The 19,398-nt window shown below is 35.3% G+C and overlaps 1 protein-coding gene across 2 annotated transcripts in view; it reads left to right on the top strand.

The window, feature by feature from the left end:
• The window catches only part of r (carbamoyl-phosphate synthetase 2, aspartate transcarbamylase, and dihydroorotase rudimentary), a 441,968-nt gene that overhangs the window by 367,829 nt on the left and 54,741 nt on the right, over positions 1-19,398 (top strand). For both annotated transcript variants that reach the window (XM_069820902.1, XM_069820901.1), the window contains exon 27: positions 4,409-4,624. In XM_069820902.1, the coding sequence (XP_069677003.1) occupies positions 4,409-4,624 (216 nt within the window). The remainder of the gene's footprint in view (positions 1-4,408; positions 4,625-19,398) is intronic.

Genomic DNA, 19,398 nt, shown 5'->3' with positions numbered 1-19,398 from the left:
ATATTCTGAAACTGTGTGAAAAAATTCTAATATCCTTGAGCCTGCACAATTACAGCATTATCCCAGTTTTCTTCAGAGTCATTACAAATGATATTTTTAAAGAAAGCAGTCCGTTTTTCTCTGTATTCCTTTACTGTATTTACAAGCCGAGATGTAAAATTCAATCTAGTTGGTGCTACTTTTGGGAGTTTCTTGTTCATAAATTCCTTGAGTTTTCTGATCTTTTAGGAGATGATGAGAAAAATGCAGCTAAACCCGACAGTGTTTTGAAAAAAATGCGGCATTCTGGAATGGATAAAGTAGTTTGTTGCAAAACTAAATTGAGAACATGGCTGTAACAATGAACAAATAGTGCTTGAGGATACTTTTCTTGAACTTTTGTTTTCAAGCCATTAATATTTCCCGCCATAACTGAAGCACCATCGTATGTCTGTGCAATTAACTTATTGCCGACATTGTATTCTGCTGTAACACCTTCCACATGCTGAAACAAAGCAGCAGCAGTTTTGTCCGAACTGACATTTGTGAATCCTATAAACCGTTCTTGAACATTGGCAGTACTGTCGACATATCTTAAAACAGTGGACAATTGACTCTGATTAGAACAGTAACTTGTTTCATCAACAACAATGGCCAGAAAAGGTTTTATTTTCTTTATCATAAACCCACTTATAGCAAATATTAAGTCATTCTGAATTGCGGGAGAAGTACCACGAAATACTGTTGAACTCTCAAGATGATTGGCCAGTAAATGGTCAAATTCACTTAAGGAACTTAAATATTCAATATAATTTCCTATATTGTCTGATTTCACACTCTTGTTATGACCCCGAAAAGCCAATTCTTGTTTTCCTAGAAAGCAGATTGCGTTAATAAGACGCAGTAAAATCTCCCGATTTTTTATTTCACAAGAGCATTGTGTTGGTTGATGTGAGAGCTTTTGGTTTATCTAGCTGTAAATCAATTCTTGTCTTCTCAAAGTTTGCAAAGTTCATGCTACTATAAACATGAGCTTTTGATTTGTCGTGTTTTAGGACTGCCGTTCGAAGGGAGTTCATATTAGAAAACCCCTCTTTTGACCACACATTAGTTTCGCGGCTAAATAACAAACATGGCCAGCAAAATAGTTTAGACAGTTTAGAACTACCACACAACCAATTCCACTTACCATATGATGTTGAAGTGAAATGGCGTGTGTACTCACGCTGTTTTTCTTTTACGTCCATGGACAAATTTAACTCAGGAGTTGGTCTTTCCATTTTCACAATTTCAACTTTCTCGTTGTATGTACGACGATTAAAAGGCACTTTTAATAAACCTTCTATTACACAGTCATTTTCAACACTAACCTCTCCAGAAACTTGTTCTGCCATATTTTTCACAATATCACTTAATTGGGAAATTAAAAACTTAATAATTCACAATTAATATAACTCTTAGACACTCGAACAAATCACAAATTTAAAATACTGCACTGCAAGAACACAATCACATTCAGAGCTAGCGTACTAAGCGTATTGTTGCTTCGCGCCTACGAAGAAACCGATCACGAGAGCGGCAACTCACTGCCTACACTGCACAATAGAAACAGTAGGGAGCGGGAGGGGGGGGGGACGGGCAGTTGTGCGAAGGACAGCGTGAGCGGAACGGTCACAGGCTACCTCACGTAGCAAGCGGTTTCTCCAGCGATGCCCCCTTGACAATTTGTTTCTTTTCGAGAGCAGAGAGCGCATATAAATCTAACAATTACTTTAATTTTAATTACTATGGTAAAACTAATAATACAAAATTATTACATTATGTTATATTGTAAACTTTTTCTTTTGTAATTTCCTTGGGCTACCGCCGGTAGCCCCGGTAGTCCGCAAAATACGCCCCTGGTATAAGGTTACAGTTTATCAGTTATTCATAGATTTCAAAAAGGCATATGACTCGGTTAAGAGAGAAGTTTTATATAATATTCTTATTGAATTTGGTATTCCCAAGAAACTAGTTCGATTAATTAAAATGTGTCTCAGTGAAACGTACAGCACAGTTCGTATAGGTCAATTTCTGTCACATGTATTTCCAATTCACTGCGGGCTAAAGCAAGGAGATGCACTATCACCTTTACTTTTTAACTTTGCTCTAGAGTATGCCATTAGGAAAGTCCAGGATAACAGAGAGGGTTTGGAACTGAACGGGTTACAACAGCTTCTTGTCTGTGCGGATGATGTGAATATGTTAGGAGAAAATCCACAAACGTTTAGGGAAAACACGAGGATTTTACTGGAAGCAAGTAAAGAAATAGGTTTGGAAGTAAATTCCGAAAAGACAAAGTATATGATTATGTCTCGTGATGGGAATATTGTGCGAAATGGCAATATAAAAATTGGAAATTTATCTTTCGAAGAGATGGAGAAGTTCAAATATCTTGGAGCAACAGTAACAAATATAAATGATACTCGGGAGGAAATTAAACACAGAATAAATATGGGAAATGCCTGTTATTATTCGGTTGAGAAGCTTTTATCATCCAGTCTGCTGTCAAAAAATCTGAAAGTTAGAATTTATAAAACAATTATATTACCGGTTGTTCTTTATGTTTGTGAAACTTGGACTCTCACGTTGAGAGAGGAACATAGGTTAAGGGTGTTTGAGAATAAGGTTCTCAGGAAAATATTTGGGGCTAAGAGGGATGAAGTTACAGGAGAATGGAGAAAGTTACACAACACAGAACTGCACGCATTGTATTCACCTGACATAATTAGGAACATTAAATCCAGACGTTTGAGATGGGCAGGGCATGTAGCACGTATGGGCGAATCCAGAAATGCATATAGAGTGTTAGTTGGGAGGCCGGAGGGAAAAAGACCTCTAGGGAGGCCGAGATGTAGATGGGAAGATAATATAAAAATGGATTTGAGGGAGGTGGAATATGATGATAGAAAATGGATTAATCTTGCTCAGGATAGGGACAGATGGTGGGCTTATGTGAGGGCGGCAATGAACCTCCAGGTTGTTTAAAAGCCAGTAAGTAAGTAGTGAGTAAGTATGATAAATTTTATCATCTCTGTGTGCACTCAGTACTACCTCAGAATCTTCAGGTTAGTTAATGAAGTCAGTATAAATTGCCTGTAGAGGAAATTAACTCATGAGGTGAATTAATTGTATCCAGAGATAAATGTAGTGGACTACAGCCATGTGTCGATTTTTGTCAGTCATAAAAAAATGTGCTGTTATGATAACGTAATGACCAATAAATAAAATTGTTATACCGTAGTAAACTGTAAATTCGAACAAAACCTGTGAAGTTCTTCAGACTCATCATGGTCTAACATCAAAATATTGCACGAAGGAGAATAACTTTATTGGTAAATCAAGAATATTACATACACACACCTATGCACACATGAATTCGAACAAGAGTATAATCTGCTGTTGATATTTTGCTATGTGATAACATTTATTTCATAATTAACCATTCCAAGTCACTATTTTGAATGTACAGTAGGACAGCTCGAAAATGACCATTCTAAGAAAATGAAGATAATAACCCTCACTTGGTGGTTCTTCTTCTTGCTCTTGTTCCAGTGCCTGTCTTTTAATGGCTTCTGTATGTTTTCGTCACGTGTGACCTATACACCTCCATTGAAGTCTTCTAATTTGAAATTCAGTGATTCTTCTTGTGCTAGTCGCTACATATTTTCATAATTTATTATTACTGCCCAGTGAATGTTTCAGATGCATTGACTCTTCCAAATGGAATAGAGTTGCACGAATATAGATTTCGCTTTCTTACTTCTGTTTGTAACATCTTCAAAAGTTTCTCCAGTTTGATTAAGTGTGCTTTCAGGGTAGTAAATGAATTAACTGCTTCTATTACTTTAATTCAAATCATTATCTTTGGATCTTAGAATTTATCCGCAGTTCTTTAAGTAAGTTTCAAAATTGTGGTCTAGATTTTAGAATGCATTTCTTTGTTTGTATATATGTTTAGTTAGCAGTCTTAAGACTGGTTTGAACCTCATAAGTAATAACAATAAGTCGTCACTAATGAGGCAAGGAGATAATGGGGTAGAGTGGCCAGTTCCTTTCCCACTCCATTGCATGCATTGCTGACTAGTAACATCATTCACTAATTAGACTTGAGATGTATACAAACAATAATTGTTCTTCCTCTGACACTTATTGTGAAGTGAGTTATACTGCCTGATAATAGAAGCATCAGCCAGAACCTCAATCAGAGGTGTACATTTCTTTAATAGATTTATTTCTGATTTCAAATAATAATTTGTTTCGTCTCTGAGAGAAAAGTATCTGAATTAAAAACACTAATACAATATTCCCATCATCCTTGTTTGAAATACGCCATGCTGAATTCAGCATGTTTATTCTCTATCATTAAATTTTTTCTGCTTGCATCTAGGACCTAATTGACAAGTTCTATCGAAATCCACGAAAAATCTTCAACTTGCCAGAACAACCCCATACATATGTGGAAGTGGACATGGACGAGGAGTGGGTGCTGCCAGATGCAATGCCATACAGCAAATCACAGTGGACACCATTCGCTGGCATGAAAGTGCATGGTGCTGTGCACAGAGTTGTGGTGCGAGGGGAAGTTGCTTATGTTGACGGACAGGTAAGTGCTAGCTGAATATTTTTTTCTTTTAATTGTTCGTATGTTGGAAAACTTTAGAGTGCTACAAGTGTTGAAACTCAACACGGGAAGAGCTTGTCAGGTTTGCACAAACACCCTAAGAATTTAGGATCACAGATTCAGTGGTATGAATAAAGAGGAAAAATTTGCTTTTTACCGTCAGTTCTAGAGAATATATTCACAATCATATGAATTAATTTTGGTCATTCTGTGAGTAATATTGCCCTTCAAGTGTTATTTCTCAGCCTTATTTCATTCCAATTGAATACCTCCATTTCGGTATGAATATAAATAAAATTTACTCTCATTGAAGGGCTGTTGCTCATGACTTTTGGAATTAGATGCCTCGCATTTGGTAGAGCACTGTGTTTTAAGTGTGATGATGACTGAGTGTATGTTGTTCAATGCAGGATACAGTAATGTGAAGAACATCATTTCTTACAATTTGCCAAGTTATGAATGTAATAGTGAAAAAGCCTTCAGAGAGGATGAGCTATTCTACAACTATCCACGCACTTGAGAAAGCAAGAGATGAATGGTAAGAACAATACATGTTCCCTGCCACTATAGAAACTTTTGAATTGAATGTACTCAAGTGTTGATAAAGAAACCAAGCATTCTCAGAAACGATTGTATTCACATTAATTTTAACTGCTAAAATTTCACAAGTGATGAAGCAACTTGGTCCAGGTCAGTACATGATTATCGAATATGAGGAAAGACAAATGCGCTATACTTCTTGGTGATATCAGTTATAGACAGAGAGATGAATTTACCAATAGACTAAGTAGGCTACAGCCTAGAATGGCAAATTTTAAGGGCAGTAATTTTAAGAGTGTTTTATAACAGATAAGTTTGTAGAGAGCATGAACGATTTCGGAAATAATTATGGAACCTGAGCGCCAATGAAATTATCTGTGCGAGAGGAAATCTAGTCTACATCACTTGACAAACCTTCTGATTGAATTCAGGAATAATAAAATTGTTCTAGTGAACGTAAAAACACCTTATTCTCCAAAGTAAAATTAAATTAGCTACAGAAAATGCGCCTGTATATTGATCTAGCATCTCATTTGGATTTATGTTGGAGTTTACCTTTTATGCGCGAGCGCGAACGGTTCCCCCCCCCCCCACCACCACTTTTATAGTACAATCCATTTATTGCCCCATTTTTTCAGAATTGCTTATGGTTGTGCCTATGCTTCCTGTTTTTTATCTGTCATTTAACTGAGCTGTATCAGCTACTAGATTATTTAGCATCGATGGAATTGTGATAGTGCCGTGGTATTTGGTGAGATAAGGCCAAGGATTCGCCATGTGATTACATAACATTCACCTTACAATAGGGGAAAACCTCGAAAAACTCCAACCAGGTAATCAGCTCAAGTGGAAATCGAACTGACACTTCTATACAGCTCCGCACTTTTCATGTTAAAAAAGTTTTTGTTATTTGCGATTCTTGCAACTATATACAATTGAAATTATTTTCATATTTTCTCGTGATATCTTCAAAGTTGTCAATTTTCTTTCATTTCCAGTATTTTTTTTTTTTTTTTTGAAGTTAATTTAGAATTTACCCACGTTCTTCTTCTGAACTATGTTGTCCATGACATTTTACAGTTAATTATCAAGTCCTAATATATCTTTTTTTTTATTTTACTTGGTTATTTAACGATGCTGTATCAACTACGAGGTTATTTAGTGTCGATGAAATTTGTGATAGTGAGATGGTATTTGGCGAGATGAGGCCGAGGATTCACCATAGATTACCTAACATTTGCCTTACAGTTGGGGAAAACCTCGGAAATGCCAACCATGTAATCGGTCCAAGCGGGAATCGAACCCGCGCCCAAGCGTAACTCTGGATTGGCAGGCAAGCGTCTTAGCTGACTGAGCTACACTGGTGGCTGATATGATCTTCACTCTGCAAAATTGAATAGTCTAACGTATATTATTTATGACTTGTTTAAATAGGAGTGGCTGATGAAGTGATAATAGGAGCAAATTATCTGAGGCTTAAAGACTTTTATTCGTATGAAACAGATAGATATTATTACGACAGGGAAAAAAACTACATATTACTCAAGAGAATATGCTTCGGAGATAATAATTATTGCTTTTTTAAACTTATGTCGTCCATTGATAACATTTCAACATGATATCTTCACACCTTAAACCAACTGTATCTCGTAAAATATATTACCTGTTCTTTAAGATAACATTTCAACATGATAACTTCACACCTTAAACCAACTGTATCTCGTAAAATATATTACCTGTTCTTTAAGATAACATTTGAAATAGCCTGTACTTATTGCATTAAGTTAACTGAACATTTTATAATGGAAATTAAACACAAATATGTTTATTAAAAGTAGGAACTGGTCAGTGTTCATCAAGACTGTTATATTCTTGGTACAGTAGACCCTCGATTTAACGGACTAATAGGGGCTAAGGGGTCCGTTAAATCGCGAATTTTTAAAGGATAATATTTTATAATATAACACAAACATTTTAACACTGCAGTACAATATAATGTATGTATTACTATTTTAATATGAAACACTATACAGTATTAGGGCCCGATTATAAATACAGTACAGTAATAAAAAACACTACAGACCGTTTTAGTGATTAGAAAATCCCTTCTGTTAGTCACTGATGGTCTAAAACAATATGCAAGCACTTATTTACTGGTAGAAGGTTGCTGTGAACTAGTAGGCTGAATGAAGAAAGCATCAATCTTCACCTGCTTCCCAATTGCATGCTGTTTCTTTGTTACTAAAGATCGAAACTTCCTAAAATAGTCTAGAAATATAGATTTTAAAAATGTCTGTTAAATCCGAAGTCCGTTAAATCTAGGATCTACTGTATATATTATCATATAACGACAAAGCACTGTCCGAATTCATATGACAATAATTCAGACACAGTCATTTGATCAAGTAGCTACTAAGTAGTACACGAATGTGCACACATCCATATATGCATAATACTCATGCATATTTACAAAAACTGACTGACACACACCAATGGACAGAACGGGGCAAGGCAATGTAGTTGTATGTAAGTTAACAGTCACGTCTGTCAGTCAGCCTAATCATTTTTTGGAAGAAAGAATTCCGAAACTTGTATTTTCTCTAAAATTTCAAATCGGAAATTAAATCTCTTTCTGCACATGTCGAAGTACGACGTTTGTATTAAAAATAAAATCTAATATTGGCAAATACAGCATTGTGAAGAGCTGGTACATGTGTAGCTGGAGTTGAAAACCTATATCATCTATTGTAAGGAAAAGTGTGTCAGTAAATAGGATATTGATATATTGAATTAGGAGGTCATTTGGTTCTAATTAGGCCTATCTGCTAGATATATTTCAGCTGCATGTTTATTAATCACTCACGTTGAAAATATGGATATATTACAGTTGAGTGACAAGTATGAGTAGCATGACTGACTGATAATAAAGAAATAAACTGATAAGGAAGATAACTTAAATGCACATATTTGTTGGAGGTGGTGCATTATGAGTAATTCAGTATCTTTGACCATTAGCAGAAATGAAAAGAAAAAATTAGATTTAATAGTGCAATTACATCATAACAGATCCAGGAATAGCACTAAGTTATGTGACAGCTAACCATAGGAACCTGGGTTTAATCTGTGCAAATTATTTGATATTATTGTGTAAAAATTGGCTGAAATGCGACTTTTCCTAAATACTGCCCTATTCCTTAGCATTATTATTCAGCATTCCACTGCTCATATTACCGTATGTATCTCATGTACGGTACCTTAAATTTTCACTGTAATTTGAAGGAGTTAATAATAAAAGAAATTACCTGCTGTATTATAATGTTCCCATTGCTCTTACTGTCATTAACTCACTACATCATAGTCTTGAACTATGATTATTAGATACTTATATGTAGAAATAAATACTAAGATATGCACGTGAAGTTACGTCCTATCAGGAAACCTATTTGACTTGTATCACTTTTCTTTTTTCATTTTATTTATTATGTTCCATAGATCTTACATTAGCAATGAAGTGTTAAGATGAACAAGTCAAAATTTTACAAGATTACAATTACAATTTTTACAATTTTAATTTTCTACAATTGTTTTACAATTTTTTGCAATATTTTGGCGAGATGTAGTGAGATGAGGTGAGGCCCAAGGATTCGCCAAAAGATTACCTGGCATTTGCCTTATGGTTGGGGAAAACCTCGGGAAAGACCCAACCAGGTAACCAGACCAAAGGGGGTGAAATGAAGTGAGGCCGAGGACTTGCCATAGACCATCTGGCATCAGTCTCACGGCTGGGGAAAACCTCGGAAGAAACCAATCTGAGACCAAACGGGGGGGATCCAACCCAAGTCCGTGCGCAGCTCCGGATCAGCAGGCCAGCGAGTCTGCTGACTGAGCTACATCGATGGCTCTACTAAAAATATACCGTACATAGCCAATCAGATTATTAAATTTACAAACGCAAACGATTATTCATCAGTTGAGCTGTAAAATATAATACATAATAAATAAAAGTTAATTCAATTTAAGGCATAAACAATTTAACCAGTTGAGATATACAGAAATTGATAATACATATCATGCAAATTACTTCAAATTACAAGCATAAACAATTCATCAATAAAGCTATAGAGATTACTATTCAATTTAAAGCATATAAAATTTATCAGCCAAACTATACAAACATATACAGTACAAAGTAAACAGATTAATTCAATTTACAAGTATACTTTCGTTAAACTATACAAATTTGTACATTTCATATCAAGTAGATTAATTCAATTTACAGCATATACAATTCTAGCTAAAGCACTCCTTTGTGAATTCTCTGTGTGACAGAGGGGGTGACATTCACATGTTAGAGTAAACTGTGCTGACATGGAAGTGCTGGGTAGGGCTGTTAATGGTAGGTATCAAACAAAATGCTGATAATATTTTGTTAATTGTCTTAACAGCTACCGGTACTTAAAACATAAAGACACGATTTACTCGATGCATCTTTCAGTCCGTGTGATTCAGTTGTCCCTCCAAACAGATACCATATCATCTCTAATACGTATACCTACCCAGTAACATTATCTTTATCTTTATCTTTATAATCTGTAATAGATTGTACAGGGAATGAATAAATACAATACAATACAATACAATACAATGCATATAAATTCGATGTCTATTAATTACATTAGTTACTGTTCGAAAAAGCTGCATACTTTAATATTGATTTTTAACAGAAGAGTGGGATCAGTTTGAAACAGTTTGGTCAGAAAGTGAAAGCGAAATAAGCACTTAAGTAGGAAACTAAAACACAACGAGCTGCTGACTGCAATGGTGATGCTGATGTGTAATCTTTATGAAAATATAATTGCCTAACTGTTTTCCCTAAAATTCACGCACCAGAATTTTATAGCTTTAAATCGTACTGTAAGCTTTTTCTAGGAAATGCTAATCCTTTCTTTTCAAAACAGAACTTAACAACTGTTTATTCATAATTAGAATGCAAAAAATAATAATATTCTAGTGGATACCATCACAGGTCAGAATTATAGGAAATGAGATAGCTGATCTACTTGCTAAAAGGGGAATCAAGCTACAACAACCCATTAGAGACAGTGACAAGAAGTCTGTTACGTAACTAATCAAAATGAAATCAGATACACAATCAGCATATTCCAAATCTCAGCGCTGAGCAATTAGATGACATCACGATGTTCCGAATTTCAGCGATGACGTCATTGATGCTTCAGTGCTGTAGCAGTGCTTCCATCAGCGTGCAGAGGTGGTGGCTGTATCTATCAGCCGCCATCAATGAATCTAATTGGTTCTTGTAAGGTGCGAGAATTGGCAGACGAATGACATCTTGCACTGTTGTGTCATGGTTGTGTGTTCTGTTGTGTTGTTTGTAATGAGCACCTCTTGAAAAAATTAAGTTAATTAATGCCTTATGAACGAACATGTCAACAGACCAGTTATTACTACTGGATCAAGAAATGAATTGTTTGTGCTTTTATTTACGCGAGATGACAATATGAAAATTTCGCAAAATCTTGCTAGCGTAGCACATACAACAACTCTCACAGCCTCCATGATAATCCTTGAACCTTCCAGCAATTTTGTTCCTAGTTCTCTGCAGCGTAACATCATTGATGTCCACCGGTCTGGTGAGATTCGGAATATGCTGAATACAATATAAATCTCCAAAATCAAATTCAAGAAAAAAAATCATGAAAAAACATTGATCCCCTTTCGAAAATATACAAAAATAAACCCAGGGGAGAAGTTGCTGCTGCCTTCAGATTCGCTATTGAACATAGAATTGGAACTTAGAAAATTCAGGCGGGCCATTTTGCTCATCTTCATAAAATTAGTGGTACCTATCCATCTGATGAATTTACTTTATGCAGAGAACCCAACAGCAAAATGAACAGCAAACACTGACTGCTCATCTTTATAAAATTGGTGGTAGGCCTATCTGTTCGTCTGATGACTGTACAGTTCAAGAAAAAAAAAAATGGCCTGCCTGAGTTTTCTAGTGCTCCAAAGCAGATCATTTTGGCAGTTATTGAAATTCATTTTACTTCTATTGTTGTCGCAACCCGAAAGGCATTTGAAAAGATGAGATGAAAATTGATCTATTCTTAATAGTAGATGACTACCTACTTACAACTCGTGCAGTAAAATAGAATGATGGTAAACGAAATTAACCTGCCTTATAAAATTAATAAAAACTCTTTTCTCAACAGTATCTGAACCTTAAACTTGTAGTCTGCGAGCAAGCATGCTAGCACAGACATATCGGAATGCTTTCGATGGATTCTCATAATCAGGGTTGTCATACTGTATCGTATTTGTTTAATAATGACTCTTAGGCATTAATTTGATATTATTTTCAGATTAATTTTTGTGCTTTTTGCATTAGTTGTGCAATTACTTCCTGTAATACTTGGCATATAATACTGGATTGAAAACCGTTGTTAAATAGTTGTGATGTGAATCACGCTGTGTAAGAAGCTTCAAGGATTGGATCATTTTTTGCTTCTGGGACTGTACTATATGCAGAGAACCCAACAGCAAACTGGACAGCAACTACTACTATCTACTATTCTGTTCTGGTGTTGATAAAAAGAAAAAAATAACTTCTGGAAACAGGCAACATGAATGCACTTTATTGGGCTGCTAGGCAACAAATGGATTCATCCCCCATTTTTGCCATTAAAGAAGAGGAAGGAGGGGGAGGATGAGGAGGAGGAGGAGGATGAGGAGGAGGAGGAGAAGGAGAAGAAGAAGAAGAAGAAGAAGAAGAAGAAGAAGAAGAAGAAGAAGAAGAAGAATTAATAAACTAAGTATTTTAGACATATTACACAAATCTGAGTAAAGTGCTTCCAAAAGTGATAAAAATAGCCATCTGCTTTGTTAAATCATTTGTATAATTAGTGCTTTTGTCGAATGGACTTTCCCAGATTTGAAGGCAGTTCATATTTACGCATCACCCAAACTTATGAAAGACTCGCTTATCACTATCACATTAAAAAAGAGACTATTGAGAAGAGCCCCACATTCCACTATTTCATCTTTCACTGCAAACCCAGCTTTTTAAAATCTTCCCTATTTTCTGCCTTCCTCTTACTCCCCACATATGATCCATATATCTTAAGGTCATCTATGATCTGGTATCTTCTTCTGCCACAAACTCTTCTCCCATTCACCATTCCTTCCAGTGCATCCTTCAGTGGGCAGTTTCTTCTCAGCCAGTGACCCAACCAATTCCTTTTTCTCTTTCTGATCAGTTTTAGCATCATTCTTTCTTCACCCACTCTTTCCAACAGAGCTTCATTTCTTATTCTGTCTGCCCACTTCACATGCTCCATTCTTCTCCATATTCACATTTCAAATGCTTCTATTCGCTTCTCTTCACATCGTCGTAATGTCCATGTTTCTGCCCCCATACAATGCACACTCCACACAAAGCACTTCACTGATCTCTTCCTTAGTTCTTTTTCCAGAGGTCCACAGAAGATGGCTCCTTTTTCTATTATAGGCTTCCTTTGCCTTTGCTATCCCCTTTTTGACTTCCTGGCTGCAGCTCATGTTACTGCTTATAGTACGTCCCATGTATTTGAAATTGTTAACTTGCTCTACTGCCTCATTTAGAATTCGCAAGTTTACCAATGAACACATACCGTATATCGTATTTACGTGATTATAATACTCACCTTTTTTTTTTTTTGTCAAATGTCGTCTTGAAAACTGGGGTACGAATTATATTCGCATTCAAATACTCAAACTCGAACAAATTAAAATTAACTCTCTATATGTGTTACGAGATATGATGGGGAACAACTGACAGAAACGGCCACTGCGAGTTCGTGTTTTCTCATCTTTTGCGCACTTTTCATTCATTGTCCATTTGACAACGATCACTAATAAGAATAATATGTTCAACTACTAGAATGACTTAATAACATTTTTTTCTTTTATTGTGAGATTTTATTAATACAATTCTCAACAATTGTTCGTCTTTAATTAAAGCAAAAGAATTTAGCAATGATTATTGACAAAATAGTATTATGATGTTAGTCATTGTCAATCATTGTTCTGATACCAGCCCAGACCTGTTGAACGGAAGTTCCAGTTCTGACACTGAAAATGAGAATTAATATTTGAGGAGAAAAATTCGCTCCAGCGCCGGAGATCGAACCCGGATCTTTGGTTGTACGTACGAAGCTCAGTGGTCAGAGCACTTGGTATGTAGAACCAAGGACCCGGGTTCGATCCCCGGCGCTGGGGCGAATTTTTCTCCTCAAATATTAATTGTCAATATTACAGATGTTATTCTGTCAGACAAATTAATAAAATCTTTAACTGAAAAAGAGGATGACTGTGATATAGGTGACACTGAAAATGAGGATGAATGTGATGTAGGCGACACTGAAAATGAGGATGAATGTGATGTAGGCCTATAGCTAGAGATAAGGGTGCTTTTATAACCTGTCTTGATATTATAATTTTAATCTTAAGTAGGTTTTAGTACAGGTGCTATTATATTAGCCAGTTAGCCAGTTTTTTTCTGGATTTGAGGATAAAAAAAATTGGTGTGCGTATTATATTCGATGGCGTAAATATTGTATTTTCGCGTTCTTACATTTTCACAGTAAACCTAATTTCGAGCAAAAATTAATTAGAAGGTATAAATGAAGTTTTGTACTTCTCGAGGTTTAAAATAGGTTCGTATAAGTGTGTAAAACGTATAAACGAAAAAGGTATAACTGAAATAAATTAACGTGGAAAGTATAGGAAATTTGCCAGGACTTCAGAAGGAAAATGTATATGTGTGAAAAATGTATAGGTAAGGGAGAAACCTATAACTGAAGTTTTATTGTATTCCAAAGAAATCGTACAAAAAGTGTTGTGCTATATTTCTAGCAATCGACAGTAAGCCAATAAATTATATCTGTAATGTACGGTAATGTATAATTCGCGAGATTTTATTGCTGAAAGCTGACACGCTGAATCACTGCTCAGTAGGCTGTTACTTGCCCATTGCATTTTTAATGAACCCATACTAAGTAAAATCTGTTTCCAGGCATACATCCGTTATTTACATAAATGAGAGAAACATGTGCATAAGATAAAAGAACAACCCAAATGACAGTTGTACAAAGACCCCAAACTTTATCTTTCGCTATCTACTGTCTGAACTGCAGATGCAAGTGATTATGCTGGGAAACTTTTCAGTCACTCAGACGCTTGTCTTCATCATCAGTATTGATATGAGTTTTATTGACATATTGATTTGTGTCACAGTGACAGTAACATCCTCAAACTGAATGGAGAGAAGTAATAATTTACATCTTACTTCATTAAGAGATCGAAGTCAAATAAGCATATGCCTGAGTGAAATAAATACTCTTATCACAATCTTGTTGCTAAGTTAGTAATTATTATATAACATTATCATAGGTATATGAGATCTGTGAGAAGTAGAGTGCGAATATGTGTGCAAAAACAAAGGCTTTATTAAAATGTGTGCTATAAATACGTATGAAAATACAATTAACACGATTAAAAGCTAGGGTACTTATTCAGCAGACTCCATGCTTGATTCTCAGCAGACAAATTAAGATTTATCTACAGTACTAGTGAAAGGGTCATTCTAGTGCCGAGGTCATGGAAAGCATGGGGCTCTACCTCCATGCCCCCCAAGTGCCTTCATGGCATGTTACGGGGATACCTTTACCTTACCTTTTACCTTTTACTAGTGAAAGGGTCTAGGTGTCTCTTCCTTGATAGTGATTTGGTGTCATGTGGACTACACGATCAAAGAGTCCTGCTATTTGTGAATGCCTGTTGTTGGATTAGAATCTTCATAAGAATGAAGGATGGAATGAGCCAAAGGATCCAGTCCTTGAAGTTCCATATTGTCTGGACTCTTGTACGACTTCGAATATAATACGACTTATGTTTTAAGATATTCTATATTGAAAAATAGATATGTACCTGTTTAATGCGAACGTCATAGAATAAAAAAAAATACAAATTTAGATCAATTTTCAAGTTTTCAGTTCTAGTCCTTAGCAATGTCTTCTGGTTATCACTTCGAGTCTTCATTATCGTCGTCTTGATTTTGTTCTTCTTCTCCTCCTCTTCTTGATCTTTCTCCTATTGCCTCATCTTCTAAACTGGAACTGTGTTCTTATTCAGACTAGTAATCCTTCCACAAAATATCATTCTTACTGCCGTCCATATTATTAGAAACACAGCACTTTTTAACCCTTCATAATTAATTGATTTGTTGCAAATTTTATTCCATGCCATAATTGTCCACTGGGCCAGTCCTATAAAGTAAACTTCCGCGATTATAATACGAGTACAGTTTTTTCAAGTTTAATTTAATTAATTTATCGTATTCCATAGATCTTACATTAGCCAATGGCATAGCCAGCAGGCGGGTGCGAATTTTTTTAGTCTTTTTAGGGAAAATACTTAACATTAAAAATAAACTATTGATTCAGAGCAATAGTTACAATCGACAGAATTAAGATAAGAAGACAAAAATGCGTTGAAAAGTTTAATTTTATTCTGTAGATTGTTGTTTCCAAACTCCAAACACAAGGCGCCTGATTCACTATAACTCACTATTAAATCTTGTTTTATTTAAGTGGTAAACTATTTTTGCTCTTGCAAATTCATTATCAGAAGCCCTTCAGTCTCCAAAAATGAATATTAATAAATGTTCGTCCCTCATTAAGGCATCGATAGAAAACTTTTCAAAGCTCCGAAACTAAGAAAAATTCCAAGAATTTTATTCCACTGCTGTTTGTATGGCAGAAGTTTTCGAAATCAGTGTCTCTGCACAAGAAAAAAAATCATCAACCATCTAATCTCTGGTAACATACCATTTCGTTACTGATGATGGTGGTGCTACACTGAAGAGTTCCGATTCAGAGCAACAAGATAAGGTTTTGCTGATAGCAAGTTATATACTAATAATGTGATATCAGAAATGGAAAGATGGTTTCAACAAAATTCTGTTTTCTGTGAAACAGTATCAGCTTGTGATCCAAAGTCTTCTGAATTCATGAACTTCAAGATGCTGCGAGAATTGGCTGACTTGTATGGATCTTCAAATTGTGTGTTAAACATAAACAAGGAACTTCTAGAAAAACTCCCTAGTGGAATCAATGAATATTAAATCAAAACATGTGTGTAACCTATATTCTAAACTACAGAACATAAGCATGGGTTTGGCATTCCAGGATATATTTCAAATGTTACAAATTATACTGATCTGTCCCATCACAACTACATCCTCAGAAAGGACTTCTTCTGCATTACCACGAATAAAAACTTACACCAGGCAGTGGCGTATACTGGTTTAAGGGTCTGGGCTACCACTGACCCTATTATTACACAAAATATATTTTAAAAACCCTATAATAAAATTCCTTACCTATTTATATGTGAATTCCAGACGTCTTGATTGGGACGAAAATACTTTGATGACTTCGTCATTGAAATTACAGTTGGGCCACTTGCGAAGTTTCTGTAGAAATGACTTTTCAATGGACATCAGTGCCAAGCCGGATAAACGTTCTTGTGTATGAGATGATCTACAGTAGGATTTTATTCTCTTCAACGCAGAAAATGTTCTTTCTACTGATGCTGACGTAGCTGGTATTGTCACAATTAATGTTGCCAATTTAAGGACTTCAGGAATAACTTGGTTCAGCTGGTTTTCATATATCATCATCATCAGCATCATGGATTAAGCCTTATAAGGCTCGTTCCGGTCTCATTTTTTTAACACTGTTGAGCCCATCTTGTTTTCGGTCTACCAACATTTCTTCTACCTATTGGGTTATAGTTCATCATTAGTTTTGGTATGCGGTCTACTTCCATTCTTTGTATATGTTGTTTCCAATCGTTTCTAAATTGTTTTATTCTGTCTATTAATTTAAAAATGCTTAGTTCCCTCCTTATATCATCACTTCTTTTCCTATCCAATAACGTGTAACCTGCTACAGATCTTAGAAATTTCATCTCTGCTGCTTCTATTCTTCTTTCTTCTTTTTTAGTCAGGATCCAAAATTCAGACCCATAAAGCAACATTGGCACTGCCATTACCTTATAAAATTTAATTTTTGTTTCTTTCCTAGTACTTTTTAGGGATCTATTAATGACACCGCATACATAGCTGAATTTATTAATCTTGTTTTGAATATCTTCATTCTTCATATAAGAAATGTTGCACCCACGATAATTGAAACAATTTATCTGTTCAATAATTTTTCCTTCCAAGACAATTTTGGCTCTTAATGTATCTGCTCCTCTAAATGCTAAAACTTTTGTTTTATTAATTGAAATGTTTAAGCTAAAACTTTTACTTATATTATTTAATTGGAATAGAGCCCTCTGTGCCCCATTTTCAGAACTGGATATTAAAACTTGGTCGTCCGCAAAGAGCAATGTATCTACGAATATTTTTTTTAATTTTAAAATGTTCATTTAAATCCATCTGCCAATCCATTATGATTTTGTCAATATAAATATTAAAAAGTGACGGTGAAAGTGGATATGGCAGATAATATTTCGATAGGTTTGTTCGAAAAATCAAAGACTTCTGCTGAATATATTACAATTAATTCATTTTTCAAACGTACTTGATCAAAGTGACTGTTATAGGACTGAAATAATTTGTTTAGTGCCTCATTCGGGAAGTTTTCTCTATAAGCAGAAATTTTTTGAGAATCTAGAAGATGTGTGAACTGAAGCTTTCCATAATCAGAAAATCTGTCAGTAATTTCGATGTGCATACGATCTAGTATGCTGTAGTACAGCTGCCTGTATTTCAATTCATCATCTCCTTTTCTTCGCTTTAATGGTGGTTCCATTGTATTGTCTGAAGAATTTTCATTTTCCATATTACTCCATATGGACGGAAACCCACTACGTCTGAACTCGGATATAGTATGTTTTAACTTTGATACCTCTTGCAAGTATTGCTATGTCTAGACTTTTTGTCTGAAGAATATTGTAGAGCACATCTGTATGTGCGAACACTCTAGCATAGACTTCAAGAAGAAATATATTCTGAAACTGTGTGAAAAAATACAAATATCCTTGAGCCTGCACAATTACATCATCATCCCAGTTTTCTTCAGAGTCATTACAAATGATGTTTTCAAAGAAAGCAGTCAGTTGTTCTCTGTATTACTTTACTGTATTTACAAGCCGAGATGTAAAATTCCATCTAGTTGGTGCTACTTTTGGGAGTTTCTTTTTCATAAATTCCTTGAGTTTTTCTGATCTTTTAGGAGATGATGAGAAAAATGCAGCTAAACCCGACAGTGTTTTGAAAAAAATGCGGCATTCTGGAATGGATAAAGTAGTTTGTTGCAAAACTAAATTGAGAACATGGCTGTAACAATGGACAAATAGTGCTTGAGGATACTTTTCTTGAACTTTTGTTTTTAAGCCATTAATATTTCCCGCCATAACTGAAGCACCATCGTATGTCTGTGCAATTAACTTATTGCCGACATTGTATTCTGCTATAACACCTTCCACATGCTGAAACAAAGCAGCAGCAGTTTTGCCCGAACTGACATTTGTGAATCCTATAAACCGTTCTTGAACATTGGCAGTACTGTCGACGTATCTTAAAACAGTGGACAATTGACTCTGATTAGAACAGTCACTTGTTTCATCAACAACAATGGCCACAAAAGGTGCTTCTTCTATTTCAGATTTTATGTTCTTTATCATAACCCCACTTATAGCAAATACTGTATTAAGTCATTCTGAATTGCGGGAGAAGTACCATGGAATACTGTTGAACTCTCAAGATGATTGGCCAGTAAATGGTCAAATTCACTTAAGGAACTTATATATTCAATATAATTTCCTCTATTGTCTGATTCCACACTCTCATTATGACCCCGAAAAGCCAATTCTTGTTTTCCTAGAAAGCAGATTGCGTTAATAAGACGCAGTAAAATCTCCCGATTTTTTTTCACAAGAGCATTGTGTTGGTTGATGTGAGAGCTTTTTGCTTATCTAGCTGTAAATCAATTCTTGTCTTCCCAAAGTTTGCAAAGTTCATGCTACTATAAATATGAGCTTTTGATTTGTCGTGTTTTAGGACTGCCGTTCGAAGGGAGTTCATATTATAAAACCCCTCTTTTGACCACACATTAGTTTCGCGGCTAAATAACAAACATGGCCAG

The sequence above is a fragment of the Periplaneta americana genome, chromosome 3, assembly GCF_040183065.1.
Source record: "Periplaneta americana isolate PAMFEO1 chromosome 3, P.americana_PAMFEO1_priV1, whole genome shotgun sequence".
NCBI lineage: Eukaryota > Metazoa > Arthropoda > Insecta > Blattodea > Blattidae > Periplaneta > Periplaneta americana.
The sequence above is the reverse complement of the archived record's forward strand: the minus strand, read 5'-3'. Positions and strand labels throughout refer to the sequence as shown.